The sequence below is a fragment of the Notolepis coatsorum genome, assembly GCF_963971535.1.
Source record: "Notolepis coatsorum genome assembly, chromosome: 3".
NCBI classification, from domain to species: domain Eukaryota; kingdom Metazoa; phylum Chordata; class Actinopteri; order Aulopiformes; family Paralepididae; genus Notolepis; species Notolepis coatsorum.
Window position 1 is genome coordinate 70834068 of NC_140167.1, and position 24884 is coordinate 70858951.

Below are 24884 nucleotides of genomic sequence, written 5' to 3' on the forward strand. Positions count from 1 at the left end.
GCCAACCTGCTCATCAAAAGCAATTAGGGGTTAAGTGTCTTGCTCAAGGACACTTCGACGCGCTGCCGGGGAGGAGCGGGAATCGAACCGGGAACCTCTGCATTACCAGACGACTGCTCTACCTCGTGAGCATTTCCATACAGAAAGAAATTTGTTTGTTTTACAATCTCATTTAATTGACCATTGTATAAATAACTGTCCATGATGCTGGTGTGGTAAAAGTTATGTATCTGCAATGCATGGTACTACTTTTGTACATAAATAATACCACAGTAGGCCTATAATCCAGTTTAAACCATGCTACCGATGGTACTTCCACCGTGGTAGTGGTACCAAGATATGTTCTTCTTGGAGATACCATGATATCTTTATTGTAAGGGCATGCCAATTAACTACTACAAGTAACTTACTATTCCTTCGTATTTCTCCAGATTTCTTTTGGCCACTGTCGCCCCCCCCCCCCAATATGTATTGCATATCTTCTAAAAGGTGAATTCCATCCATTATTATAATTAATTCACATTATGTTCTTCCTGTGCCCCAGGACAGTTCAGTCAATATTTGTGACCATGCACCACTCTCTCCTAAAACTCCCGGAGAGTTCTCCCTGATTTCTAGCTCTGGGAGAGAGTGGTGCGTGTTCACAAATGCCACCGTACCTGTCCTGGGGCACAGGAAGAACGTGTGAATTCTTAAAATGTGGTAGCATTACCCTTTTAAGTATCTGTGTGTTCTCCTCCAGCTGTGCTGAATAGTGGCGTCTCGACGACAACACAATTACCGTCTGGCGATTAAATTCTCACCTCTTAATCTAATCTCTTATTTCTGTCATGGTGCCAAATACTGACACAAGATCCGGATGAGTTTCTCTCCAAGTGCCTTTGTTGAATCAGTAGTTTCAAGTGTATTTCATATAATTTATAGCCTGTCCCTTCAACCTCTTTCAATGGCTTGAACTGGTAACCAAAACAAACACATCTTTAGTTAATTTGAGGTTTCAGGTTAGTTGTTGTAAGTGTTAACAAATGGTAAATGGACTGCTTTTATATAACACCTTTTTTTCTTTTTTATCCCAATGTTAGTCGTTATGCCAATTCCAAATCCCCTTCTTGGTCGTTGCGCACTCTACCCCCTACCGTCGGTCTGGGAGGGCGGAGACTATCACATGCTTCCTCCGACACATGTGTAGCCAGCCCACCGCTTCTTTTCACCTGGCAGCGCTGACTCTCACTGGGGGAGTGTAACGTGTGGAAGTGTCACACTACCTCTCCCAGATCCTTCCCTCGGTGTGCAGGTGCCCCGACCGAACTGTAGGAGTCGCTGTTCAACGACCAGGACCCACCCCACTGGCTTTCCCACCCGCTGACACTGCCAATTGTGTCAGTATGGACGGCCGACCAAGCCGGAGGCACCGCAGCTGGATTCGATCCCACTGTCTCTGCGGTGGTAGACAGACGCTTAGTCCGCTGCGCTACCCGGCCGCCCCTATATAACAGCTTTTATCCAAAGCGTTTTACAACTTATGCCTCACATTCACCCATTCACTCATGCAAGGTGCCAACCTGCTCACCGGGAGCAGGTAGGGGGTTAAGTGTCTTGGTCAAGGACACTTCGACACGCTGCCGAGAGGAGCTGGAAACTAACCGGGAACCTTCCGATTACCAGACGACTGCTCTACATCCTGAGCCACTGTCGCCCCCAAGTTAACTGTATTTTTTTTTATCTACTTTTTCTCCCCATTTTCAATTTTTCTCCCATCCCAATTTTGTATTATCCAATTCTACCCTCCCCTGTCTCGAACGTTGTTAGACCATGCCTCCCACTGGTCGGCTGCAATGTGGACCAAGCCTTGCATCACGCGTCCCCTCCGGTACACGAGGAGGCAGCCGTCTCATCTTTTCACCTGAACAGCGCGATCTCTCAGCGACGAGGAGTAACGCGTGGGAGGGACACGCCGCCCCCGTCGCTTCCTGATTCTGCTGCGCAGGCGCACCAACCGACCTGTAGGAGTCGCTGTCCACAACGTCCGATCCCCACCCACCGGCTTTCCCACCCCCTAATACTGCCAATTGTATTAGTATGAACGACCAGCCAAGCCGGAAGCAACGCAGAGAGCTGGGCTCGAACCCAGCATCTCCTGCGTTAGTGGCGAGCGCCTTGCCCACTGCGCCACTTAGCCGCCTCCAAGTTAACTGTATTTGAATGTAATAAATGTAGTGAATGCTGGTTAACCTTATTCATCAACAAAACATAATCAACATAACTGTTATGACATTTGTCCAACAGCTTTGTTCCAATATGATTGTCATTCATATAGTACCCCCAAAGCCTCTCTCAGGCCCCGAAATACCTGTCGTTATGCATGCCTGACCGTGGAGCGATTTCTATGGCCACCCTGCTAACGCATCCAAACAACATTTCTCTACTGGCCCCTGTGGCCTTGGTTGCCATGGTAGTTAATGAGGCTTGTTGAGTTCAAAGGCAAAACGTTGACACTTTGGAGTTTTGGACTTAAAGGAGATAAAGGGGCTTGAATCAATTAAGGTCGAGGCTTTTACACCAGAGGTCTTGGATTTTATGCATGCCTGACCTCACATCAATTAGTAAAAGAGGGCTAGCGTTGCTGCTAAAGCTTCCCCTTTCTCACCAAAGTGAACGCATAGAATGAAGTAAAATAATAATAATTGTGAGTAGGATGTCAGCATTCTATGTATATCATAAGCAACCCAGTGACTGTAATATCGTTTTTCCTTGTTTCCCTTATTTACATAGGGTCACATCATATTAGCTATACATACAGATTTACCCCTTCCTGCATAAAGACAAAAACATTTGGATTGACATATATACATACACTTGCATAATTATGTATTAGCATTTAGAAGGAAGGTTTGTGTTTTGGCTTGTGTGTCAGCTTGTGCAATAAGTCATACAAAAGACATTTAGAAATGAGATCGCGATTATTTTTTTTACGATTAATCGTGCAGCCCTACTCCACGGACATAATGATGCACAGCAATATACCTGATGCTTAATGCGTATTGTCAGTCAAAACAGTCCAGTTACCATTTGTAATAATAACCTCCACTCGGTCTGTAGCAGGTCTCTCCGCTCATGGAACGGCATGTCCATATATCAATAGTCTATAATCGCTACTCAAAGTGGGCGACATGTTGTTGGCACAATTTGGAAATACACAAACTACTGTTTATGTTTTGGATAACGCTAAGCTAACAAACCTTTTGCGGTAACGTGTGTACTATCCATGCTCCACAGCTTCCAGCAACAAACTCATGCCCGTGGCATTTCAGAGCGAGATCTCAAAGCAAGTTTTCCGTTTCATTGGCACAAACGGGCACTTTTGGTGGACGTATTTGGTGGTAACCAAATATAAAAAATTTATAATAAATTGAGCACCCTCAACCACTCCAGTTGAAACTGAGTAATGGACTTGTACCCATCCCTAGTTGTTGTGCACCAACTCTGCTGAAATGAATGATGACAAACCAGTAATAAATAAATATTTGTGAGGGAATTTAATTTCAATATGACAGGTTTTTGACCAGTTTTCCAACTTGATTCATAAGCAGATATTGTGAGAAAATAAATCCTCCTGATTATCGTGACATTATTAATTTCTTCCATACCCCCCCCCCCAGCCCTATTCCTGCAGTATGTCTGAGGTCAGTCATGAGAATAGGTCAAGATGACCACCTTAGCGTTCTCTACACGGGAAGATCCCCGCGTTAGAGAGGAGGTATGTATCACGTAGGCAGGCGGTAGCACTTCTCTGAGGAAAGCAATAAGCACGGCGGTGATACTCCAGGCGGTTGATTAGACTCGCCGTGGCACGGCCCCCGATTTGGTGCAGCGCGTCCGGCAGATCAAACTCCAGTAATGGTTCCTTTACTTAAGTAAAAGTAGAAACACCCAGATAAACAAGTACTCTGGTAAAAGTCCTCCATTCAAATTCTACTTCAGTAAAAGTAGATAAGTATTTTCTATTGAATATATCTAAAGTAAAAGTATGCATTCTACATAACGTTTGTATTCCAGTGCTTGGTACATGGTCCAGTTATGCTGCCCTGATTACGTCCTCTTGAAATTGATAGGCTTCAAATATGAAAGCATATAATCTTCATATATGTTTGCCATGTTTTCTATGCAAAATATTTTTCTTCAAACTAACTAGTAACTGATGGGTTCAGATAAATGTAGATAAATATTTCCGTTGAAATGTAGTGGAGTAAAAGTATAAAGTTCCATAAAATGTAAGTAGCTCGAAATTGTACTTGAGTAAAAGTACTTACAGTTACTTTCCACCGCTGTGAAACCCGTCCAACACTTGAAATCTAAAGCTCACAGACAACACCTGTTCAAAACGATGATCTGTGGAATGAAGGTGGGGGAAAAGCGAGACGATTAACGATGTATTTATAAACGGTGCATCACTTTATACGTGTACCCCTGATTGTACTTGTCTTATCGATAAGACATGATGGGATATTCCTTTATTGATCCCAATTCAGGCATCATAGCAGCATGGGGGAGGGGAGGTACAGGTAGAATAGAAAGCTTTATTGTCATTGTACCAATGCAATAAAATTAGGAGTGCTAGTCCTGATCAGTGCAGTTAGCCACGAGGTAAACAGGACAACTACAATACATATTCATCCTTCCATACAAAACGTATCACTCACACAGTACCCATAGTTCCTCACAATACACATGTTAATTTATTGGTAAAAGTAATTAAACGTGCAGGTATGTATATATATATATATATATATATATATATATATATATATACACACACACGCACGTAAATAAATCTATGAATATAGAGTGATGATTATTGCACAGGTATGATGTCTATCGGTAGTGAGATGATTACTGTTTGCTGGTGTTTCGAGTTCTCATGGACCAGAAACTGTTGGCAAGTCTGGAAGTGTGCGCTCTGATGGACCTGTAGCACCTGTCAGAAACTAGTAATAGTGGAAAGAAAGACACACATATATATATATATATATATATATTCTGAATATAAAAATATGAGAGAAATAGACAGTGTAAACAATATATATATAGGGAAAATAATCGGCAGTATGATTACAATGTTGACTTCTGTATCCGTGAAGCCGCTGAGCTCTGCTCTAGTGATATCGGAGAGGCCTGAGAATTGTGGTGGTTTGGCCTTTTTCCCGCCACCCCTCAAACCTAAGTCTTTGTTTACCCGGTTACAGCGGCGCCATGTGACACCAGGTTTCATTTCCATTGGTTCCACTCATGTGGTGTTGTCCGTAGCGGGACATCACTTAGATCTGTAGGGTTTAATGACGTCAGCGATGCTTATTGTGCACAAGGGCCCTCTTATTGATCACAAACCATGACCTCTCTGTGGAACCCCCCCCCCCCCCCTGGAGGTATTGGCAGTGCACTAGCCTCTTGTTAGGGTTGGTTAGCGATGCTGCTGCCGGTCAGTGGGGTATGAGTCTAAATGTGGTGCTAAAGCAATGTCCAAACATGAGACAATTCAAACTGATGTATAAGGAAATGATGTTCACGAGGTACAGGGATGAGGAAGAGACTTGATATTCACCGGTGTTTACATTTTATTTTATTTCTTTCATGTTTTACATATATCGTTTTTTTTTGCATATATATATTATATATTATATATATATATATATATATATATATATATATATATATATATATATATATATATATATATCTTTTTTTTATGTTTTAAAATAGTACACTCATTTGAGTAGTGGAAAATGGGTAGGATTAAATAAGTGTATACTTCTTCCTACTCCTTTTCGAACATGTAGATTGAGTTGTGTTTTGCTTTTGTTATTGTTTGTTTATATTCATTGCATGTTCGAAATAAAGATTTCAAAAAAAAAAAAAAATCAAATCAATTCCTGTGAGTCTATGGAACACATCTGTAAAGTTTGTTTGTTTGTTTGTTTGTTTTATATTTTTAATCAAGTACTCAAAAGCAAATTTTTTCGACCTCAGGTTTTCATGCTGTTTGTGCTGGGCTCCGCCCATAAGCGCTTTGAGTGACAGTCACCCACACAGTCTGTGACTGGCAAACAGGGAGAGAGATAGAGAGATTGATGGGGATACTAATTAATTTCGCCGCGGGGGGCATAATCCCATGGGACAATGCATTGGAAACTTGTTTCAAATGACAATATATACTTCTGTGAATATTATTGCACGCATCGGAATACGGGCGTGGGAGCTTGCGCAAAGATATTTTGACAGTGATATGTAGTGCTCCCGACTGCGGGGAGAAGACCCATCCCCGCGGCGCACACACATTTACATACACTCCTGCGCTGTGGTCCCTCTCTCTCTCTCTCTCCCCCTCTCTCTCCCTCTCTATCTCTCTCTCTCTCCCTCTCTCGCTCGCTCGTTGTCTGTCGCACCCTCTGTTTGAGGAAGTAATTACACTGCTCTGTTGTTGAGCGAATTGTGGGCGGTGACTACAACCAGTAGTATTCACGTCAGCAAAACAGTCAAATCAGAATGGGAAGATCTTGTGAACTCGCGACTAGACTGATGAGTCAATATGATAATTAGAGACACAGACCACATTGATATAATCCCCCATTGCTAGGAAACAATGCTAAACACTGGAAAAGGCCATTTATAATGCATGGGACCTTTAAGTCCTTTCAAGCCGTTCTAGTACTTCTTTCACCTTGCAGCAAAGTTTCTTAAAGCATGTTTTGTGATTTTGATATTTGATATTACATTTTTTTTAGCAATCCATAGGGAGATTGAGAGCCCTAACATCTGAGAAGTTTATAGATTATACTTGTACATCATCATAATCCCAACCCGTTTTTGACATTCACATTTTGACTGCTCGTCCCAAGGCTATCACTATTAGTTTGTAATAAGATTAGATTAGATTCAAGTGTATTGTCATCGTAGAGCACAAGTACAGTATAACGAAAAGAAGTTTGGCATCCAACCAGAGTGCAAATGTAACGGTAAAGTGCAATAGTAATATACAAGGTAGAGGTGATTAAACTGGGTATGAAATACTACTGAGTAATAGTGCTTATCAGATGTATGTACAGTATCGGGTAGTTCAGCAAGATGACAGCTGAGGGAAATGAGCTGTTCCTGAGTCGGCTTGCCTGAGTACTTGTTCATCATTTGTGCTGTTTTATTGAAAAGTCGTTAATGGTGTATGGGTCTCATTGACCTCCTAGCTTGTATGCTGCTTTGTGTATGTGGCATCTTGAGGTTCCGTGGGAACCTCTTTGTGCTCCTGTCATTAGCAGGTCCACCCAGCCTGCTCGCTTCCTCCTTAATCTTGACGGGGAACGAGACAAGAGAACTGGCTGAATGGTGGATGCCTTTTTTAATTTTTTTTATCTACGTTTTCTCCCCATTTTCAATTTTTCTCCCATCCCAATTTTCGTATTATCCAATTCTTCGCTCCCCTGTCTCTAACGTTGCTAGACCATGCCTCCCACTGGTCGGCTGCAATGTGGACGAAGCCTTGCATCACATGTCCCCTCCGGTACACGAGGAGGCAGCCGTTGCATCTTTTCACCTGTACAGCGCAATCTCTCAGTGGCGAGGAGTAACGCGTGGGAGGCTCACGCTGCCCCCGATACTTCCTGATTCTGCTGTACAGGCACACCAACCGACCTGTAGGAGTCGCTGTCCACAACGTCCGATCCCCACCCACCGGTTTTCCCACCCCCTAATACTGCCAATTGTATTAGTATGAACGACCAGCCAAGCCGGAAGCAACGGCGAGAGCTGGGCTCGAACCCAGCATCTCCTGCGTTAGTGGCGAGCGCCTTGCCCACTGCGCCACTTAGCCGCCCCGGCGGATGCCTTTTTTTAAATCGCATGAAGAAGTGCACCATGGCTGTCTTCCATGATCACTACGGTTAGATGAGCTCAGATTAAATTACTCGTGCCTTGAAGGTATAACAGTCTCGTACAAAAACAAAAGAAAGGGTTGAAACGCCAACAGAACCGGTATAGTATGATGCCTTTGAATTGATTCAAGTTTCGCTTGGTCGTCAGTTTCAAGAATCGTGGTATTTTTGGAACCAGTCTGATGATGGTTCAATCAAAAAGCACCCTTTTTTGTTTTAAGATTATTTGTTTGGCATATTTTTACTGGTGAATGGTGGCGGTAGAAGGGAGCCCAGAGGTCCATGTCGCATTTTACCAATTTCTCAGTTGTGTTCCCATGGCATTAACCTGAAATACGTCTCTCTCCTCAGGGATGCCTCTTTTGGAAACTGCACATACAGCCTCACCATCCTGGACTGCTTGCAAGGAATCCGAAAGGTGAGTTTCTGGTTTTGTCTTTCCGGGAACTGTGTATCCAGTTCTGATTTAAAAAAAAAAAATGTATGTACGGTCTGCCTTTTTATAGGTTTGTTAAACACGAGACTGCAGAACGTAACAAGGAAAGTAATTTAGTTTTTACAGGCGACTCTGCGTATTGCCGCAATACATCGGCGCAGGCGTGCTCACAGGGCGCGCTCGTAAACACAGTCCCACATTTTATTTTGTCCCTCCGGAGTCTGGCCCGTCGCGGGCTGTAACCCAAGCCAGACAGGTTGGTGTGTGCTGATGTTCTGGGTTGGGGGGGGTGTCTAGTGTTCCCTCTGTCCTTTGTGGGGCTTTCACTTGGTCACTATGTGGGAGGGGAGTTATGTAACCGTGCAGGTGGCTGGGTGGGCCCTCCTCACGTGGACGTACTCATGGCAAGTCCTCCTCATTAGCAACTTCAGAGAGAGAGAGAGACGGAGACTTTCATATCTTTCGCTTTTTTCACACCTAGACTAATTAAGTTGTATTCGCTTTCATGCAGCGCTTTCAACCTTCTAAACAAAGCCATGTGATCACGCAGGTCAACCTTTTATTGGACATAACTTAGGATCTCGTATCTGCCAACATTATGCTGTGAAAAGGGGGCTTCAAACTTGCAGGAATATTTCTTTCATTTTGGTAGTTTTGTCCTCAAACCTTTTCATCTGAGGCTGACTGCGCACAGGCACTGAGGACATTTACTCTGGGTTGCCAGGATGTGCAGGAATAATTAAACATAGTGTATGAAGGGGATGAGACAGTTTCTCAATCTAATCTGGCCACACATATCCCCCATACAAAGACATATTTCATTCATGTCACTATACAACTTAATTAAAAACGTTTTTTAGTAAACGGGAGATTTTATTACCTGATGCACCAGATGGTTTGTTATACAGAATCTCCCGAATCCAGCTGCATGTGGACAAAATACAATGTGATCTCCACCCTGGCCTGTTGTGTTATACATTTTCTAATTCACTGTCTAGGCTACTCTGAATTATGAATATGCGATATTTGTTTAGTATCACATAAACATTATTTGGCAAACTAACCGGGGTTCAAATAAAGCGGACCAAAGAGCTTAAGCGACCTTATACGTGGTCTATGATGAGCAGTCATATACCATAGATCTCATTTGTAGATTCTGATTCTCTTATACATGGTCTGTGATAAGCAGTCACATACCATAGATCTCATTTGTAGATTCTGATTATTTTGAGGCCTAAGTTCTACTACTAAAACAGAATAAGCTGAACAATAAGGATGTTCTGAACAATCTGCTACCCTTTGGCCTCTACAGGTACTAGTTTTTAATACGAGATGAACAATGAGTTATTGGGACTCTGCTCGATATCCTCCAGCACCTGAAATGTAGGTCACCGGGAGGCACTTAACCGGTTCAGTTCTTGCTCTTGACCTGGCTTGGCTTGAACTGAGAACCCTTGACTTCCCCAGCACCCACGTCATCTACACAAAAGCAGGTTACATAGCACATCACAACTGTCAAAGCGGAGGGACGGGTATTTCAGTGCACCTTCTCAGCTAGAGATAACGCCTGTGCACCACTACATATAATGTCCCTGGTGCTCTCCCTTTATTTTTAGAGTTTACTACAGTGAGGTGTCAAAGGCCACGTGTCCTTGTTTTAATAAGCAAAACACTTGTACTCCCTTCTCTCTGCCTAAACGTGATGTTCCAGAAAGACTTGTCTGGCTGCCACCCGGAGTATTTGACATTCCACAGCACAGTCCCTCCGTGACAACCTTCCCCCTGAAGCCCTGGAGCGTTCAATGCTCGCTCGCCGCTATCATTGAGAATGGGAGTTTAACTTTGAGGCCTGATGGGCCCGGCTGAGACCCAAGCCTCCACCCGTAGGATGAGTTGAACTTAGAGGTCTGATGGGCCCGGCTGAGACCCAAGCCTCCACCCGTAGGATGAGTTGAACTTAGGGGCCTGATGGGCCCGGCTGAGATCCAAACCTCCACCCATAGGATGAGTTGAACTTAGGGGCCTGATGGGCCCGGCTGAGATCCAAACCTCCACCCGTAGGATCTGCTGTGTTTCCCCCTCGGAGCGGGTTTGACCGACCTGCCGCTGTGTTGTGGGGTTCTGCCTCGGTTGAATTACTCTCCATGTTGCAGTGTTTCCTCTTGAAATGTACATAAACTATAGTATAATCTGTGGTCTGTTCAGATCCCCAGACAGGTCCCCAGTCGTCCTGTGACTCGGACAACACTGGTGGAATGGGAGGAGGCTGGTTTACAGAGAATCATACAGATAGATCCTTGTGATTGACTGACTCCCTATCCCTTCAGCACCAAGAGCACTAAGTTAGCCTCATCATTAAGTGATACGTGAAGTAATACACAAGGTGTTTATTACCGATTATCGTTTATAATAGATTTTTAATGGACCATGCAGGGACGAATAACCACTCGATTAGAAGCGATTATCCTGGGAATAACTAGAGTCAGCTGTCGGTATAGACCGGGCATCCAGTGTTGGTTGACCAGGGACTGACCCCAGGGACTATGACCCCAGGTCAAGACCAGCATTGCAACACAGTTCCTACCTCGCTCGACTTGAAAGGTGAATGGGTTTTGGTCAGCCCATATTAAGAGACCACGCCCCTGGGCTTGGCTTTGTTTTCAATGCAGTAGTGTGACATAACAAAGCAATACAAGGGTGGTGTTCACATGTTGTAGTGTAGTTGTGCAAGGCTTTCCTTAAAGGTGCTGCAAGTGGCATTTATTTTGTTTGTGGTCTAAATGTTCAAATAATAGCTCTACACTCTGACAGCCATCACTGATTTGAATGGTCAGTAACATGGGTCTCCCAGTCCCTCCGCTCTGCAGTAAAAGGAAAATACATTTTCTGGTATTTATTCAATCAGGAGAGAGAACTACACACTGCAAAAATTGTCAAAAATAAGAAATAAAAAACTAGTTTTAAGCAAATGTGTCCTTGAAACAAGTAAAATAATCTACCAGTGCAGTAAGCAAATTTGGTTTGTCAAGATTTCTTGAAATAAGTGAAAATATCTAGGGTTCTCTCTCCTGTGATTGTATAAAGTGGGAAGGGATACCAGAAAATGGGACTCAACCCTATGTTACTAACCAGATACTTCAGTGATGGCTGTTGGAATGTAAAACTATTTAACACTTATTTAAACACAAATAATATACCACTTACAGCACCTTTAACTCACTTACTGCCTCAACCTTCGGGAATCCACAGCTCTGAGGCTTCCGGAATGTTGAGCCCCCAGCCTGCCTTGTTTATGTTAGATTTCCTGCCATTTTATTGCCTCTAAAGGGCTCTAGTGGGTTTTTAAGATAGCGTGAAGATGTTGGTATCATATGAAACTAGACATCTTGAGGAATCCAAAGGTACCAGCCAGGGCATGCTAGCTTACTGGCGAAGTGGTCGACTTTGCTCCAAAGTTAAGCTACTTTAAGCAAAAATTTGATGGGAGGAAAATGCCATGACCAAGGCATTTTGCCAAGAGGTCCCATGACTTCTCACCTCAAGATATTTGAATGAAAATGGGCTCAATAGAATTACACAAGACTCCTCTTTACAGCCAGGCTCATTAATGCTAGTCACATGCAGAATTGGGCCCAAACCAAGCAATATAACAAGTTTAATTCATAAAAGGCAGATGTGAGAGATGAAGCCCAAGGCAGGCTGGTGTACTTAGAACTCTGATGAATCCCGTCACATCGAGGAAGCACTTTTCAAGCCTGTGCACGTGCAACAAAAGTTTTCCACAGACTTCCAGAAGTGGTGTTCCCAAGGGTGCATCGGAAAACTAAGACCACCGTCCCTCGTCAAACGGTACACATGATGTGCAAACCCACCTGACGAGCAGAGTATATATTTGATTATTTCTGTTGAAAGATTCAGCTTAAAAGTGCTGGTGCCTCTGGGAGTCTGTGGAAAAGCTGCGTTGCATGTGCTTGAAAAGTGATGTAGAACTCTCTCTATTTTGCAAATTTCTCAGAAGTTACCTACTGCAGCTTTAAGTGTAAGTGACTTGAGTAAACACAATAAACTCTGCAAGGTGAAAGAACACTGCACAGGGCATTGCATTTATTGTCAGTTTTCACAACCAGGCAATTGAAATGAGTCTCATATCCCTCGTCACACACACACACACACACACACACAGTCCCCCACACACACGCACATGCACACACGCACACACACACAGTCCCCCACGCACACGCACACACACACAGTCCCCCACACGTCTGCCCTGATGTTGCAACATGGAGAAGAAACGCATCCACTTTTTGATGAAGTTTGAAATGCCACGACCCATTTGTGAGGTGAGGACTCAAGGACCCCTGGGACCCCTGCCCCCCCCACCCCCCTGCTCAGACACAACCCCGGGACGTACAGCCCACATTTCACCGGGGATGTCGGGGTAAAGGGGGTAAAGGGTTAACCGGATTAAAATCTGCCAGGAGAAGCAGCCGGTTATATAACTGCGACCTGGGGGAGAGCGTTCAGGGACAGCTGTCGGCACCGGTGAGGGAGACAGACACCCAGGCAAAGAATCTGTGTGTGTGTGTGTGTGTGTGTGTGTGTGTGTGTGTGTGTGTGTGTGTGTGTGTGTGTGTGTATGCACGTATGCACTGTCTGTGTGTGTGCATGCGTGTGCGCTCTATATGTGTGTGTGTGCATGCATGTGCACTGTATGTGTGTGTGGTGTGTGTGTGCGCTGTATGTGTGTGTGTTGTGTGTGTGTGTGTGGACACTGTGTGTGCTGTATGTGTGTGTGTGCTGTATGTGTGTGTGTGTGCACTATATGTGTGCACATAATAATAATAATTCATTACATTTATATAGCGCTTTTCTAGACGCTCAAAGCGCTCCCCATAATGTCGGGTGGAAATGGCCTCCTTCACCACCACTGGTAGCACCCAACCTTGGGCTATGCAGGCTCAATGGCTGCCATACACTGGCACCAGGCACGCATCACACTACACAACGGAGTTCGGCGATTTGCGAATCTGATTGGCCAGTGTCATTTCTGGTCATGTGACATGTGCGCCCAATAGCGTGACGAGCTGTGTATTTGCCCATTTCCGCGTCGAACAGCCTGCAAAGCACCTGGCGTTCTACTCTACTCAAACTCTAACCTTAACCAACTTCGAAAGAGTGCCTAAACTTAACCGTCGGAATCAGGGCAGGCGTTCTATCGCCATGCTCTAAGACAAACTCTGACCTTAACCGACTTCGAACGAGCGCCTAAGCCTAACCAGTGTAGAAACTTGAGGTCCCACGATTGGGCGTACATGTCACATGACCAGAAATGACACTGGCCAATCAGATTCGCAAATCGCCGAACTCCATTGTAGAAAAATAACAGGCGAACGGCTCACCAGACAGGGATTGATATCAACCAATTAAAGCGAAGGGATGATTAGGTGGCCTTGATGTCAGAGACCTGATTGGGAATTTGGCCAGGAACGTCGGGGAACCCCCTACTCTTTGCGATAGGCGTCCTGGGTTCTTTAACGACCGAGATTCGTCAGGACCTCGGTTTAGCGTCTCATCCGAAGGACGGCACTCGCAGCTATACGGTGTCCCTATCACCGTAACAGGGGCATTGTTACTACTGACTAGTCCAGAGGACAGAGTGCCCCCTGCTGGACAACAACACCACTTTCCGACATAACAGCCTTGACCGGTGCTCGAACCGGTGATCTTCTGATCATGAGTCCGGAGCTCTACTCATGTAGCCACGCTGCCGGACATGTGCGTCCTCATGTGTCTGTGTTGGTGTGTCTTTGCCGTCGAAGGTGTTGTTGAGCGGATCAGTGAGAGAGGAGACAGCGAGTCCTCAGTTGTACCACAGCATGTGACTTGTGTATATAATGATATACATGCGTGTGTGTATAGAGGATGACCGAAATACCTTGGTTTATAATAGGTTTTCTTTAGGGATGTCCGATATTATCGGCCTACCGATATTATCGGCCGATATCGGCATTAAAATGTGATATCGGAAAATATCTCTGTTTTCAAATTTTCTTTTTTCTTTTTTTTTTGCATAATGTTGTGTTAATTCCACAACAAGATATATGTAATGTTAATTACCTGAAATTATTCTGTTTTTTGGGGGGGAGACCCTGCATATATCGGTATCGGTTGATATCGGTATCGGAAATTAAGAGTTGGACAATATCGGTATATCGGTATCGGTAAAAAAGCCAATATCGAGCATCCCTAGTTTTCTTTCTTACTTTCAGTGGTTTCCAGAGTGAACCGGGTCTGGTACTGGTACCAGCTGCTACAGCTTCTGCGGCACATCGGGCTGATCGCAGCAGATTTAATTAGACCCTCCATATTCTCCTCGTTCACTTTGCCGCCATCTTTATTTTCTTTGATCCCTATGAACACATTTCAATGAGTGGATGACTCAATTCATGTGCATATATTTCAAAACACAAAGCCTATGGTCGTGAAAAAGTCAGGTGGTCTGGTAATCACCAGTTTGTGCAACGGTGTGTTCGACCTGTTTTGTTTATCGGTTCTTGACGTGACGTTTAAGTTAATGGGCACTTCCACATTAATCTCTTTGGGGGAAATTCAAGTGTGCATAGCAGCATGGGGTGGGGGTGGGGTACAGGTAGGATAGGTAATGGAACATAGAACAAAGTGCAAGTAATAATGTCAATAGTGACAACAGTAGTAGTGAACAGTAGTGGGTGGCAGGATAGTAATAGTGATGATGGTATACAAACCGTAGTAAGACACTGCACCAGAGTCCGTGCAGTGTTTATTATTAAGTGTCGGATAGTCCTAACAGTTCTCAAGTTCACCAGCCGTTAGTTCTCCAGAAATTGGCAGCAGTCCGTGCCCACGGTTGTGGAGCCTGATGTCTACTGACATGAAGGACTGGCCGAGGCGGTTTGTGCCGCGGGGGGATAAGTCTATGGCTGAACGTGCTCCTCATCCCGGCTAGCTCCTCATAGAGGCGGGAGGGGTTCTCCAGTATAGCATCCAGCTTTTTCCTCATCCTCCTCTCTGCCACCACCTCTAGTTTGACCAGCTCGACTCCCACTACGGAGCTAGCCTTCCTCACCAGCCTGTTCAGTTTGTTAGTGAACAAGGTGGTTAGAGAGGCATTCCACCCCAACCCCTATGCATACAGTAGACTTATTTATTGTGGTCACATGTATCTTCAAACAGACTGGCAATAACATGATGTCAGCGCATCTTGTGTTGCATGTACACAACATGTCATTACCACTGCTGAGTGAGCATCTACCACCACTAATAACCTGAGAACCTGTGGGAAACACTAAATATCCACTGCTTTGTTGTTTTGTGTACGCCCATCACACGTTCTTAGAGACTGTTGTTTTGTGTACGCCAGGGGTCTCAAACTCAATTTACCTGGGGGCCGCTGGAGGTAGAGTCTGGGTGAGGCTGGGCCGCATCAAATATTCCACACAAAAAGGGTTTCAAGTATTTTTTTTAAATGTTTATGGAAATGTATGGTTGAAACATGCAAACGTTCAAACGCACACACACTAATAAGCATTGGAGGCTTTTAACCAGGGCCAGAGTAGGGAAATCATTCAGGCCAGGAAATATAGTGCGAAATATAGCCCCAGTCAGGCCACTTTTTAAGCGGGGGGTCCCCCACCAGGAGATTTTGTGTTACAAAGACTTAATTTCCTGCATTCTGGTGCAGGAATTGTTTTATTTGTACCCTTTAAATGCCAGTGTTTGTGATGACATGACTAAAAAATAAAAAAATAAAAAAAATCTGGAAAATCTTTTTATTTATTTTAAATTTTTTGGAAATCATCTGGGGGGCCGCAAAATATCATCCAGCGGGCCGCAATTGGCCCGCGAGCCGCGAGTTTGAGACCCCTGGTGTACGCCCATCACGCGTCTTTAGAGAGACTGTTTTGTGTACGCCCATGACACGTTCTTAGAGACTGTTTTGTGTACGCCCATCACACGTCCTTAGAGAGACTGTTGTTTTGTGTACGCCCATCACACGTCCTTAGAGAGACTTGTTTTGTGTACGCCCATCACACGTCCTTAGAGAGACTGTTGTTTTGTGTACGCCCATCACACGTTCTTAGAGAGACTTTGTTTTGTGTACGCCCATCACACGTTCTTAGAGTTGTTTTGTGTACGCCCATCACACGTTCTTAGAGAGACTGTTGTTTTGTGTACGCCCATCACACGTGCTTAGAGTTGTTTTGTGTACGCCCATCACACGTTCTTAGAGAGACTGTTGTTTTGTGTACGCCCATCACACGTTCTTAGAGTTGTTTTGTGTACGCCCATCACACGTTCTTAGAGTTGTTTTGTGTACGCCCATCACACGTCCTTAGAGAGACTGTTGTTTTGTGTCTTCTATGCGAGGTTTGATGCTGGTAATAACAACACCAGCTCACAAGCCTCGGCAATGGGGGCGGGGGGGGGTCGGCTGCTGATGGAGGCGCAGTGTTCAGGGTAACAGAGCATGAGGTGAGGCGGACCTTTAAAAAAGTGAATATCAGGAAGGCAGCAGGTCCAGACGGCATCCCCGGCCGCGTCCTAAAAGTCTGTGCCGACCAACTGGCCCCAGTATTCACTGACATATTTAACCTGTCCTTAGAACAGGCTGTCATCCCCACCTGCCTGAAGAAGTCCACTATTATCCCTGTACCCAAAAAATCCAAGCCTGCTTGCCTCAACGACTACCGCCCTGTAGCTCTCACCTCCATAGCCATGAAGTGCTTCGAGAAGCTAGTAAAGGGCTACATCTGCTCCTCCCTCCCCATCAACATGGACCCCCTGCAATTTGCATACCGCCCCAACAGGTCCACGGAGGACGCCATATCCCATGTGCTGCACACAGCAGCATCACACCTGGACAAGAGGCAGGGGAACTATGTGAGAATGCTATTCATCGACTACAGCTCGGCATTCAATACCATAGTCCCCTCCATACTCATAGCCAAGCTCAGGGACCTGGGCTTGGGCTATGACCTCTGCCAGTGGGTCTTGGACTTCCTGACTGGCAGACCCCAGGTGGTGAGAGCAGGCAACTGCACCTCCTCATCCATCACCCTCAACATAGGGGCCCCCCAGGGCTGTGTTCTGAGTCCCCTCCTCTACTCCCTGTACACACACGACTGTGTGGCTCAGCGGAGTAGCAATACAATCGTCAAATTTGCTGACGACACAGTGGTGGTGGGCCTGATCTCTGCCAACGACGAGAGGGCCTACCTGGAAGAGGTCAAGGTCCTGGCGGGATGGTGCCAGGAAAACAGCCTCTCCCTGAACGTCAGCAAAACAAAGGAGATGATTGTGGACTTCAGGAGGTCGGGGGTCAAGGACTACAGCCCCCTCAGCATCGACGGGGCACCGGTTGAGAGAGTCAACAGCTTTAAGTACCTCGGAGCCTACATATCCGAGGACTTGACATGGACCACACACATTAACAGTGTTGTGAAGAAGGCACGACAACGCCTCTACTTCCTCAGGCGCCTAAGGAAGTTCCAAGTCAGCCAGAAGATCCTTAAGAACTTCTACTCATGTACAATAGAGAGCATCTTGACCGGCAACATCACCTCCTGGTTTGGGAATAGCACTGCACAAGACCAAAGCAGACTACAAAGAGTGACACGTTCAGCCGAACGCACAATTGGAGGGGGGCTCCCCACCCTCCAGAACATTTACTACAAGCGTTGCAAGGGCAAGGCTAAGAGAATCATTAAAGACTCCAGTCACCCGAACAACTGCCTCTTTGAACTGCTGCGGTCAGGCAAGCGATACAGGAGTCTCAAGGCGAGCACAGAAAGACTCAGAAGAAGCTTCTATCCCCAGGCCATCAGGCTGCTAAACGAACAATGAATGAACACTACACAACAACAACCACCAAACGCACATAGCACACACATCCACACGCACACACTCACTTTAAACAAACACACTGTAGCACCCACTCCACACACTTATAGCACACACCCACTTTAAACAAACACACTGTAGCACCCACTCCCCACACTTTATATTTATGGATGAAGGATTGCACTACAACTCGTACACCTTACTGTAAATTGTACCTAAAATTGTACCTCATCCCATTTCTGCTCTGCACTAGATAGTACTGTACATTAGTACACTGCATAGTATTGTGTATTGTATATTATATGGTAACTCAGAACATTGTACATATGTCTATACCGAACACTGTGACCTCATTTTCTTCTTCTAAATTCATGCTATATTATGTTATTATGTTATTTGATACTATCTTGTCTAGCACAGTCTCTGGAGCGTAACAGTAAGAAGCATTTTGTATGAAAGTATTCTGTACTTCTGTATGACAACTATTAAAGAACTTGAACTTGAACTTGTACGCCCATCACACGTTCTTAGAGAGACTTTGTTTTGTGTACGCCCATCACACGTTCTTAGAGAGACTGTTGTTTTGTGTACGCCCATCACACGTTCTTAGAGTTGTTTTGTGTACGCCCATCACACGTTCTTAGAGAGACTGTTGTTTTGTGTACGCTGACTACGCTCATCACACGTTCTTAGAGAGAATGTTGTTTTGTGTACGCCCATCACACGTTCTTAGAGACTGTTGTTTTTCATAGTCTGGGACAAGGATTTATGGTGTCCTCTGCGGACTGAAACCACCCACATGAGGCGATAATTGCCTCATGTCGATGCAATGCGAGGGTGTGGAGTCATGTTATGCTGATGTTACCCGTGGCGGGGGAGCCGGCCTGGGCGGTTTATCCAGCTCCTCTGGGCGAGGTGATCCCACCAGATCCTCTGGACGAGGTGATCCCACCAGATCCTCTGGACGAGGTGATCCCACCAGATCCTCTGTGCCTCCTATGATGAGATACTTTGCCTGAAAAGAACGTGTTGATAAATGGGCGGTGGTTTTGTTGCCATTTTTAGAGGAGAGCTGTATATAGAGCCCAGTATCCCAATGATTATGTACCCTACCCTAATGGCATGTGCCCTACCCTAATGGCCTGTACCCTACCCTAATGGCACATTCCCGGTGCCCTACCCTAATGGCACGTGCCCGGTGCCCTACCCTAATGGCACGTGCCCTACTAGGGCTGCACGATTCTTGCTAAAATGTGAATCACGATTTTTCTCTAAGAATTGAGATCACGATTCTCTCACATGATTCTTATTTTTTCCAATAAAATAACTTATTGCACTCTTTCTTAACTCAATGGATGCCACGCAGTTGAGCATAGTTTGTACTTACCACGCCAAGCTCTAAGAGATAGGAATAAGTGGCAGTGTTTGCAGGGCTATTCTATATTCTATATTATAGCTATGGATACAATACTATGGCCCATTTGACATCGACTATCAATCGTTCAATATATTAAAAAAATATATATAAAAATGTCATCCATACATTCCCGTTTTAGACCGTGGTGAATATGAGTATAGTTTTAGAGTAATCTTGTCTAATCCCAGAAAACGACGCTATGCAGCAATATGTGCATTTCACTAAAAACGTTGCCGTTTCTCGCCTGTACACGCTATTTCTAAATCAAATCTATATTATCGGTATTATGTTTCATCATGAATGCATGAAAGGGTGAGGGGGGAGGGGGGGGGGTCATTTTTGGATGCTTTGATCGTCACCAACGGCACACGTTGTGGAGTAACGTTACACACATGTTGTGATCGAGGTGAAATCATGGTCGGATCACAGCAGGATTGATACCATATAGGCCTTACCTTCACTAGGATGTACCCCAAAAAGAATATTCCAATTATCTGATTGCAAGTCCCAGTATTGGTGTCCATCGTGTCGCCAACATAATCCGCCACACATGCATCGGGAGCATTTCACGCTTCTCAATCCGATCGGGACAACCGCTCCACTTGCCCGACAAAGAAAAGTCCGACCGGAGACTTTTGATCGACGCACAGGCCAAGATATAATGTTTCAAAGGGTGCTCAATACTGCCACCTGGGTGGATGCGACCGGCATTGCACTTTGGCATTCTCAGGATGATTCCCCATGTTAACCCCGAGTCTGTGTGCCTGTAATGAATGGAAATATCAAATAAAATAAATAACGATGAAAACCCGACTATACTCAGGTCTGGCGCTGAACGGTTGGCGAGTTAACCCGACGTTACTCGGGTCAGGCGCTGATTGAGTTAAACAGACAAAACAACATAACATATATGAAAGTGCTTGACTTAAACTTAAAAGTCTCTTGTAACATACAAAATAACTCAAGTCAGAATCATCATAATTAAAAAAAAAAAGTAAAGTAAAAAGTTAAAAAAATAATAAAATAAAAAAAAAGAATTTGAAAAAGAAAATCGTCATAATTTAGAAATGAGATCGCATAGGTCTATGAATCGAGATCGCAGTTTTTCCCCCGATGAATCGTGCAGCCCTATGCCCTACCCTAATGGCATGTACCCTACCCTAATGATATGTACCCTACCCTAATGATACAGTATGTAGTATGTACCCTACCCTAATGGCACATCTATCATTCAATATGTGAAAAATAATTAATTTCTTCATCCATACGTTCCCGTGTTATACCGTGGTGAATATAAGTGTGGTTATAGCGTGGTCTGGGGTAATTCCTGAAGCGCTGAGTAATAGCCTTATACGTCAATTCTACTATAAATGTTGCCGTTTCTTCCCTGTACATTATTCCCAAATCAAATCTATATCATAGGTATTATGTTTCATCATGAATGCATGAAATGGGGGGTCGTTTCTGATTATTTGATTACCAGTAACGGCACTCGTATTGAACACTAAAAACGCTTATCAATTATCAATTATTAAGAACTTCTACTCATGTACAATAGAGAGCATCCTGACTGGCAATATCACCTCCTGGTTTGGGAATAGTACCGCACAAGACCGAAGCAGACTACAGAGAGTGGCACTTTCAGCCGAACGCAATTGGAGGGGGGCTTCCCACTTTCCAGAACATTTACAACAAGCGGTGCAGGGGTAAGGCTAAGAGAATTATTAAGGACTCCAGCCACCCAAACAACTGCCTCTTTGAACTGCTGCGGTCAGGCAAGCGATACCGGAGTCTCATGGCAAGCACAGAAAGACTCAGAAGAAGCTTCTATCCCCAGGCCATCAGGTTGCTCAACGAACAATAACACTATGCATATGCAACAACCATCAAATGCACTCACAACACACACATCCACACGCACACACTCACTTTAAACAAACAACACACTGCAGCACCCACTCTCCACACTTTAGAACACCTAAACACACTTTATATTTATTGGTAAAGGATTTGCACTACAACCCATACCTCAGTACACCTTACTGTAAATTGTACCTAAATTGTACCTCATCCCATTTCTGCTTTGCACTATATAGTATTGTATATTAGTATATTGCATAGTATATTGTATATTGTATGGTAACTCAGTTACTCTATTCTGCATCGAACATTTTACATATGTATATACTGAACACTGTCTACGTACGTGACTTCTATTTTTACTTCTATTTTTACATGCTATACTATTTTATTTTATTTCATACTTATCTTTTGTCTAGCACAGTCTCTGGAGCGTAACAGAAAGAAGCATTTTGTATAAAAGTATTCTGTACTTCTGTATGACAACTATTAAAGAAACTTGAAACTATCAGCCTGATAGGTATAAAAGCATTGCACGATCAAGCAAAAATTGACCTCAGATAGTCCTTACCTGTGATCGGGAGTATTCCAAAAATTATATTCCAATTGTTTGATCGCCATCTGGTACATCCGATGTCCATTTGATCCACGACAACCCACCACAACATATGGATCGGGGATATTTGACGCGCTTCAATGCAACCGGGAGAACCGCTAGACTGGCCCGACAAAGAAAAGTGAGCCTGGTTACATTTGACCGTTGCACAGGCCAAGATGCGAGGTTTCAAAGGGTGCTCGATACCGCCGTCTAGCTGGATGCGGCCGGTATTGCACTTTGGCGATCTCAGACTCATTCAGACGAGTAAATTCGTTGTTGGTGGGGAATGAGTTAAGAGGTTAATCAGACTTCAGGCCTTGTAACGTGCGCTGAAGCCAGAGTCCTCCATACTCGCACCCCTTTTAATCAGACTTCAGGCCTTGTAACGTGCGCTAGAGCCAAGAGTCCTCCATACTCGCCGCTTTTAATCAGAGCCTGACTCCTGATGAGGTGACACCTCTACCACACATGCCACACGACACAGTGAAGAGGCTCCCAGACTAGTGCCTTCCTTCCTATCACACAGTGACAACTGGCCCAGATGAAAATGACTTTAGCCAAATAGTGCTATGGATGTTATATGACCACACACACGCTCCAGCTGATTAAGATGTAAGAGTTAAATCAGGCTCTTTGTCCTGAGTCATCATAAACCCTGTCCCCAGCTGTCCTTCACTCCCAATGTTGTAGAGTGTTTTGACACTCTGTGGTGTATTGTAGGGCTGTCCCCGACTAAGGATTTGGATGGTCGACTATGATAGGCCAAAATTTGCAGAATATTTGCTAATACATTTTTTTTTAATTTTTCTTTAGTATAATATATATTTTTTTTAAGTACTTTTTTTTTATTCCATTTTGGCTGTGGGGGGTGCTTAATGTCTGAAGGAGTCGACTGAAGGCTTCTTGTCCTCTGCAAAAGCATGCAATTGGTCCACTGATGGATACATCTTGATATTTGTCTAGTCTGTGTGTTCATTAGATGGGTGAAATCCTCTTTCAGTGCCTCTGTGCCTGTTTTCGTAGGCAGTTATTTTTTATTTTTTGAAGTCTTTATTTCGAACATGCAATGAATACAACAAACAATAACAAAAAGCAAAACAACTCAATCTGCATGTTCGAAAAGGAGTAGGAAGAAGTATACACTTATTTAATCCTACCCCTTTTCCACTACTCAAATGAGTGTACTATTTTAAACATAAAAAAAAAAAATATATATATATATATATATATATATATGCAAAACAAAAAACAAAAACTATATATGTATAAAATAAAATAAAATAGAAAACAAAATAAAAATGTAAACACCCGTGAATATCAAGTCCCTTCCTCATCCCTGTACCTTGTGAACATAATTTCCTTATACATCAGTTTGAATTGTCTCATGTTTGGACATTGCTTTAGCACCACATTTAGACTGTTCCACAGTTTCACTCCACATATCGAGATGCAGTGTTTTCTCATGGTAGTGCGTACGTTTAGCACCTTTAAATTGTGTTCTCCCCTCAGATTATAACCCCCCTCCCTATCAAAGAACAATTCTTAGCCTCTGGTATGCGTGCCATTAGCGTTAGCCACGCTTCTAGGCCTCTTTTCTTTTGGAAATAATGATAATTATTATTTTTTTTAAATATTCTTTTATAAAAATAATATTTTTTGTTTGTTTTGTATTCGACTAAGAGGTTGGCAGTCGACTACGGCTCCTTTCGACCGATTAGTCGACTAATCGACTAATAGGGGTCACCCCTAGTGTATTGTGAGACTGTTGTCTCTGAGGTGATGAGTAGGCCAGGCATGCCCTCTAGTGGTGGCAGAGGGCTATGAGTGGGGATAATCCACCCTGTTGCTACATTGTGGATGCAGTAACGTTTCTGTCGTTGCAAAGGAGCTGTTGAATTACAGGGCTGTTCCCTAACCCAAGATGAACATGGTGGTGCTGGTGCGTTGTTATAGTTATGAATAGTTAGCATTTTAATGTCACTCGTTTCTTGCTGCTTCCTCTGTTTAACCCTCTATGACATTATATAAATACGATTGTACCAGCAGTCACCCCAGCAGTTTTATTTTATTTTCTGATGACACTGCCATCTTGGGACTTCTGGATACAGACACCGACATTTCTGGCTTTGGTTTTGGAGGTTAAACAGTTTGTATGGTGGTGTGACGATCCATCTCATTGTAAACACTAAGAAAACAGAAGACATTATTTTTTGATCCAGGACATCTGGCGGATCATTCTCCACTACTCCAATACTTGGGTGTTTTACTATTATTGACTAATCTGTCTTGGAATGTCCATGTGAATTCTGTATGCACTAGGATCCAACATCGACTCGTACTTTGTGTGCAGACTGTGTTTGGGGTCGGACGGAGGGTAGTGATGGTATTTCATCATGCTGTGATAGAGAGCAGGGCTTGACATTCACTTTTTGAAATATTTTACTTGTCCGAAAGCTAAACTTACTTGTCCGAAATGTACTTGTGAAAATAAAGGCCTATTAATAAAACCGACAAGAGATTTGGGTATATACTGTATGATCAGTCCTCCAGCTCATCTTCACTCTCCATCAGCACCAGCTCATCTTTCTCATCTCCCCTCTCTCTTGACGACCAGGGGTTAGACCCTGGTCTACGCCTATAGTTGTATAGTTGTTATTACGGTATAGTTGTTATTGCCATAAATAACACCATTCAAATAAATAATTGTATTTTTATTTGAAATAATTTCTTTTAACAATAGGCACATTAGATCCTAGAACAAAACAACCAACT

General features: G+C 44.0%; 1 protein-coding gene across 5 annotated transcripts in view; it reads left to right on the top strand.

The window, feature by feature from the left end:
• Positions 1-24884, top strand: part of cdc14ab (cell division cycle 14Ab) — a gene marked incomplete at its 5' end in the record, with an annotated part of 107140 nt that overhangs the window by 51717 nt on the left and 30539 nt on the right. For all 5 annotated transcript variants that reach the window (XM_084310036.1, XM_084310038.1, XM_084310035.1 and 2 more), the window contains one exon: positions 8271-8337. In XM_084310036.1, coding sequence (XP_084166162.1) covers positions 8271-8337 — 67 coding nt within the window. The remainder of the gene's footprint in view (positions 1-8270; positions 8338-24884) is intronic.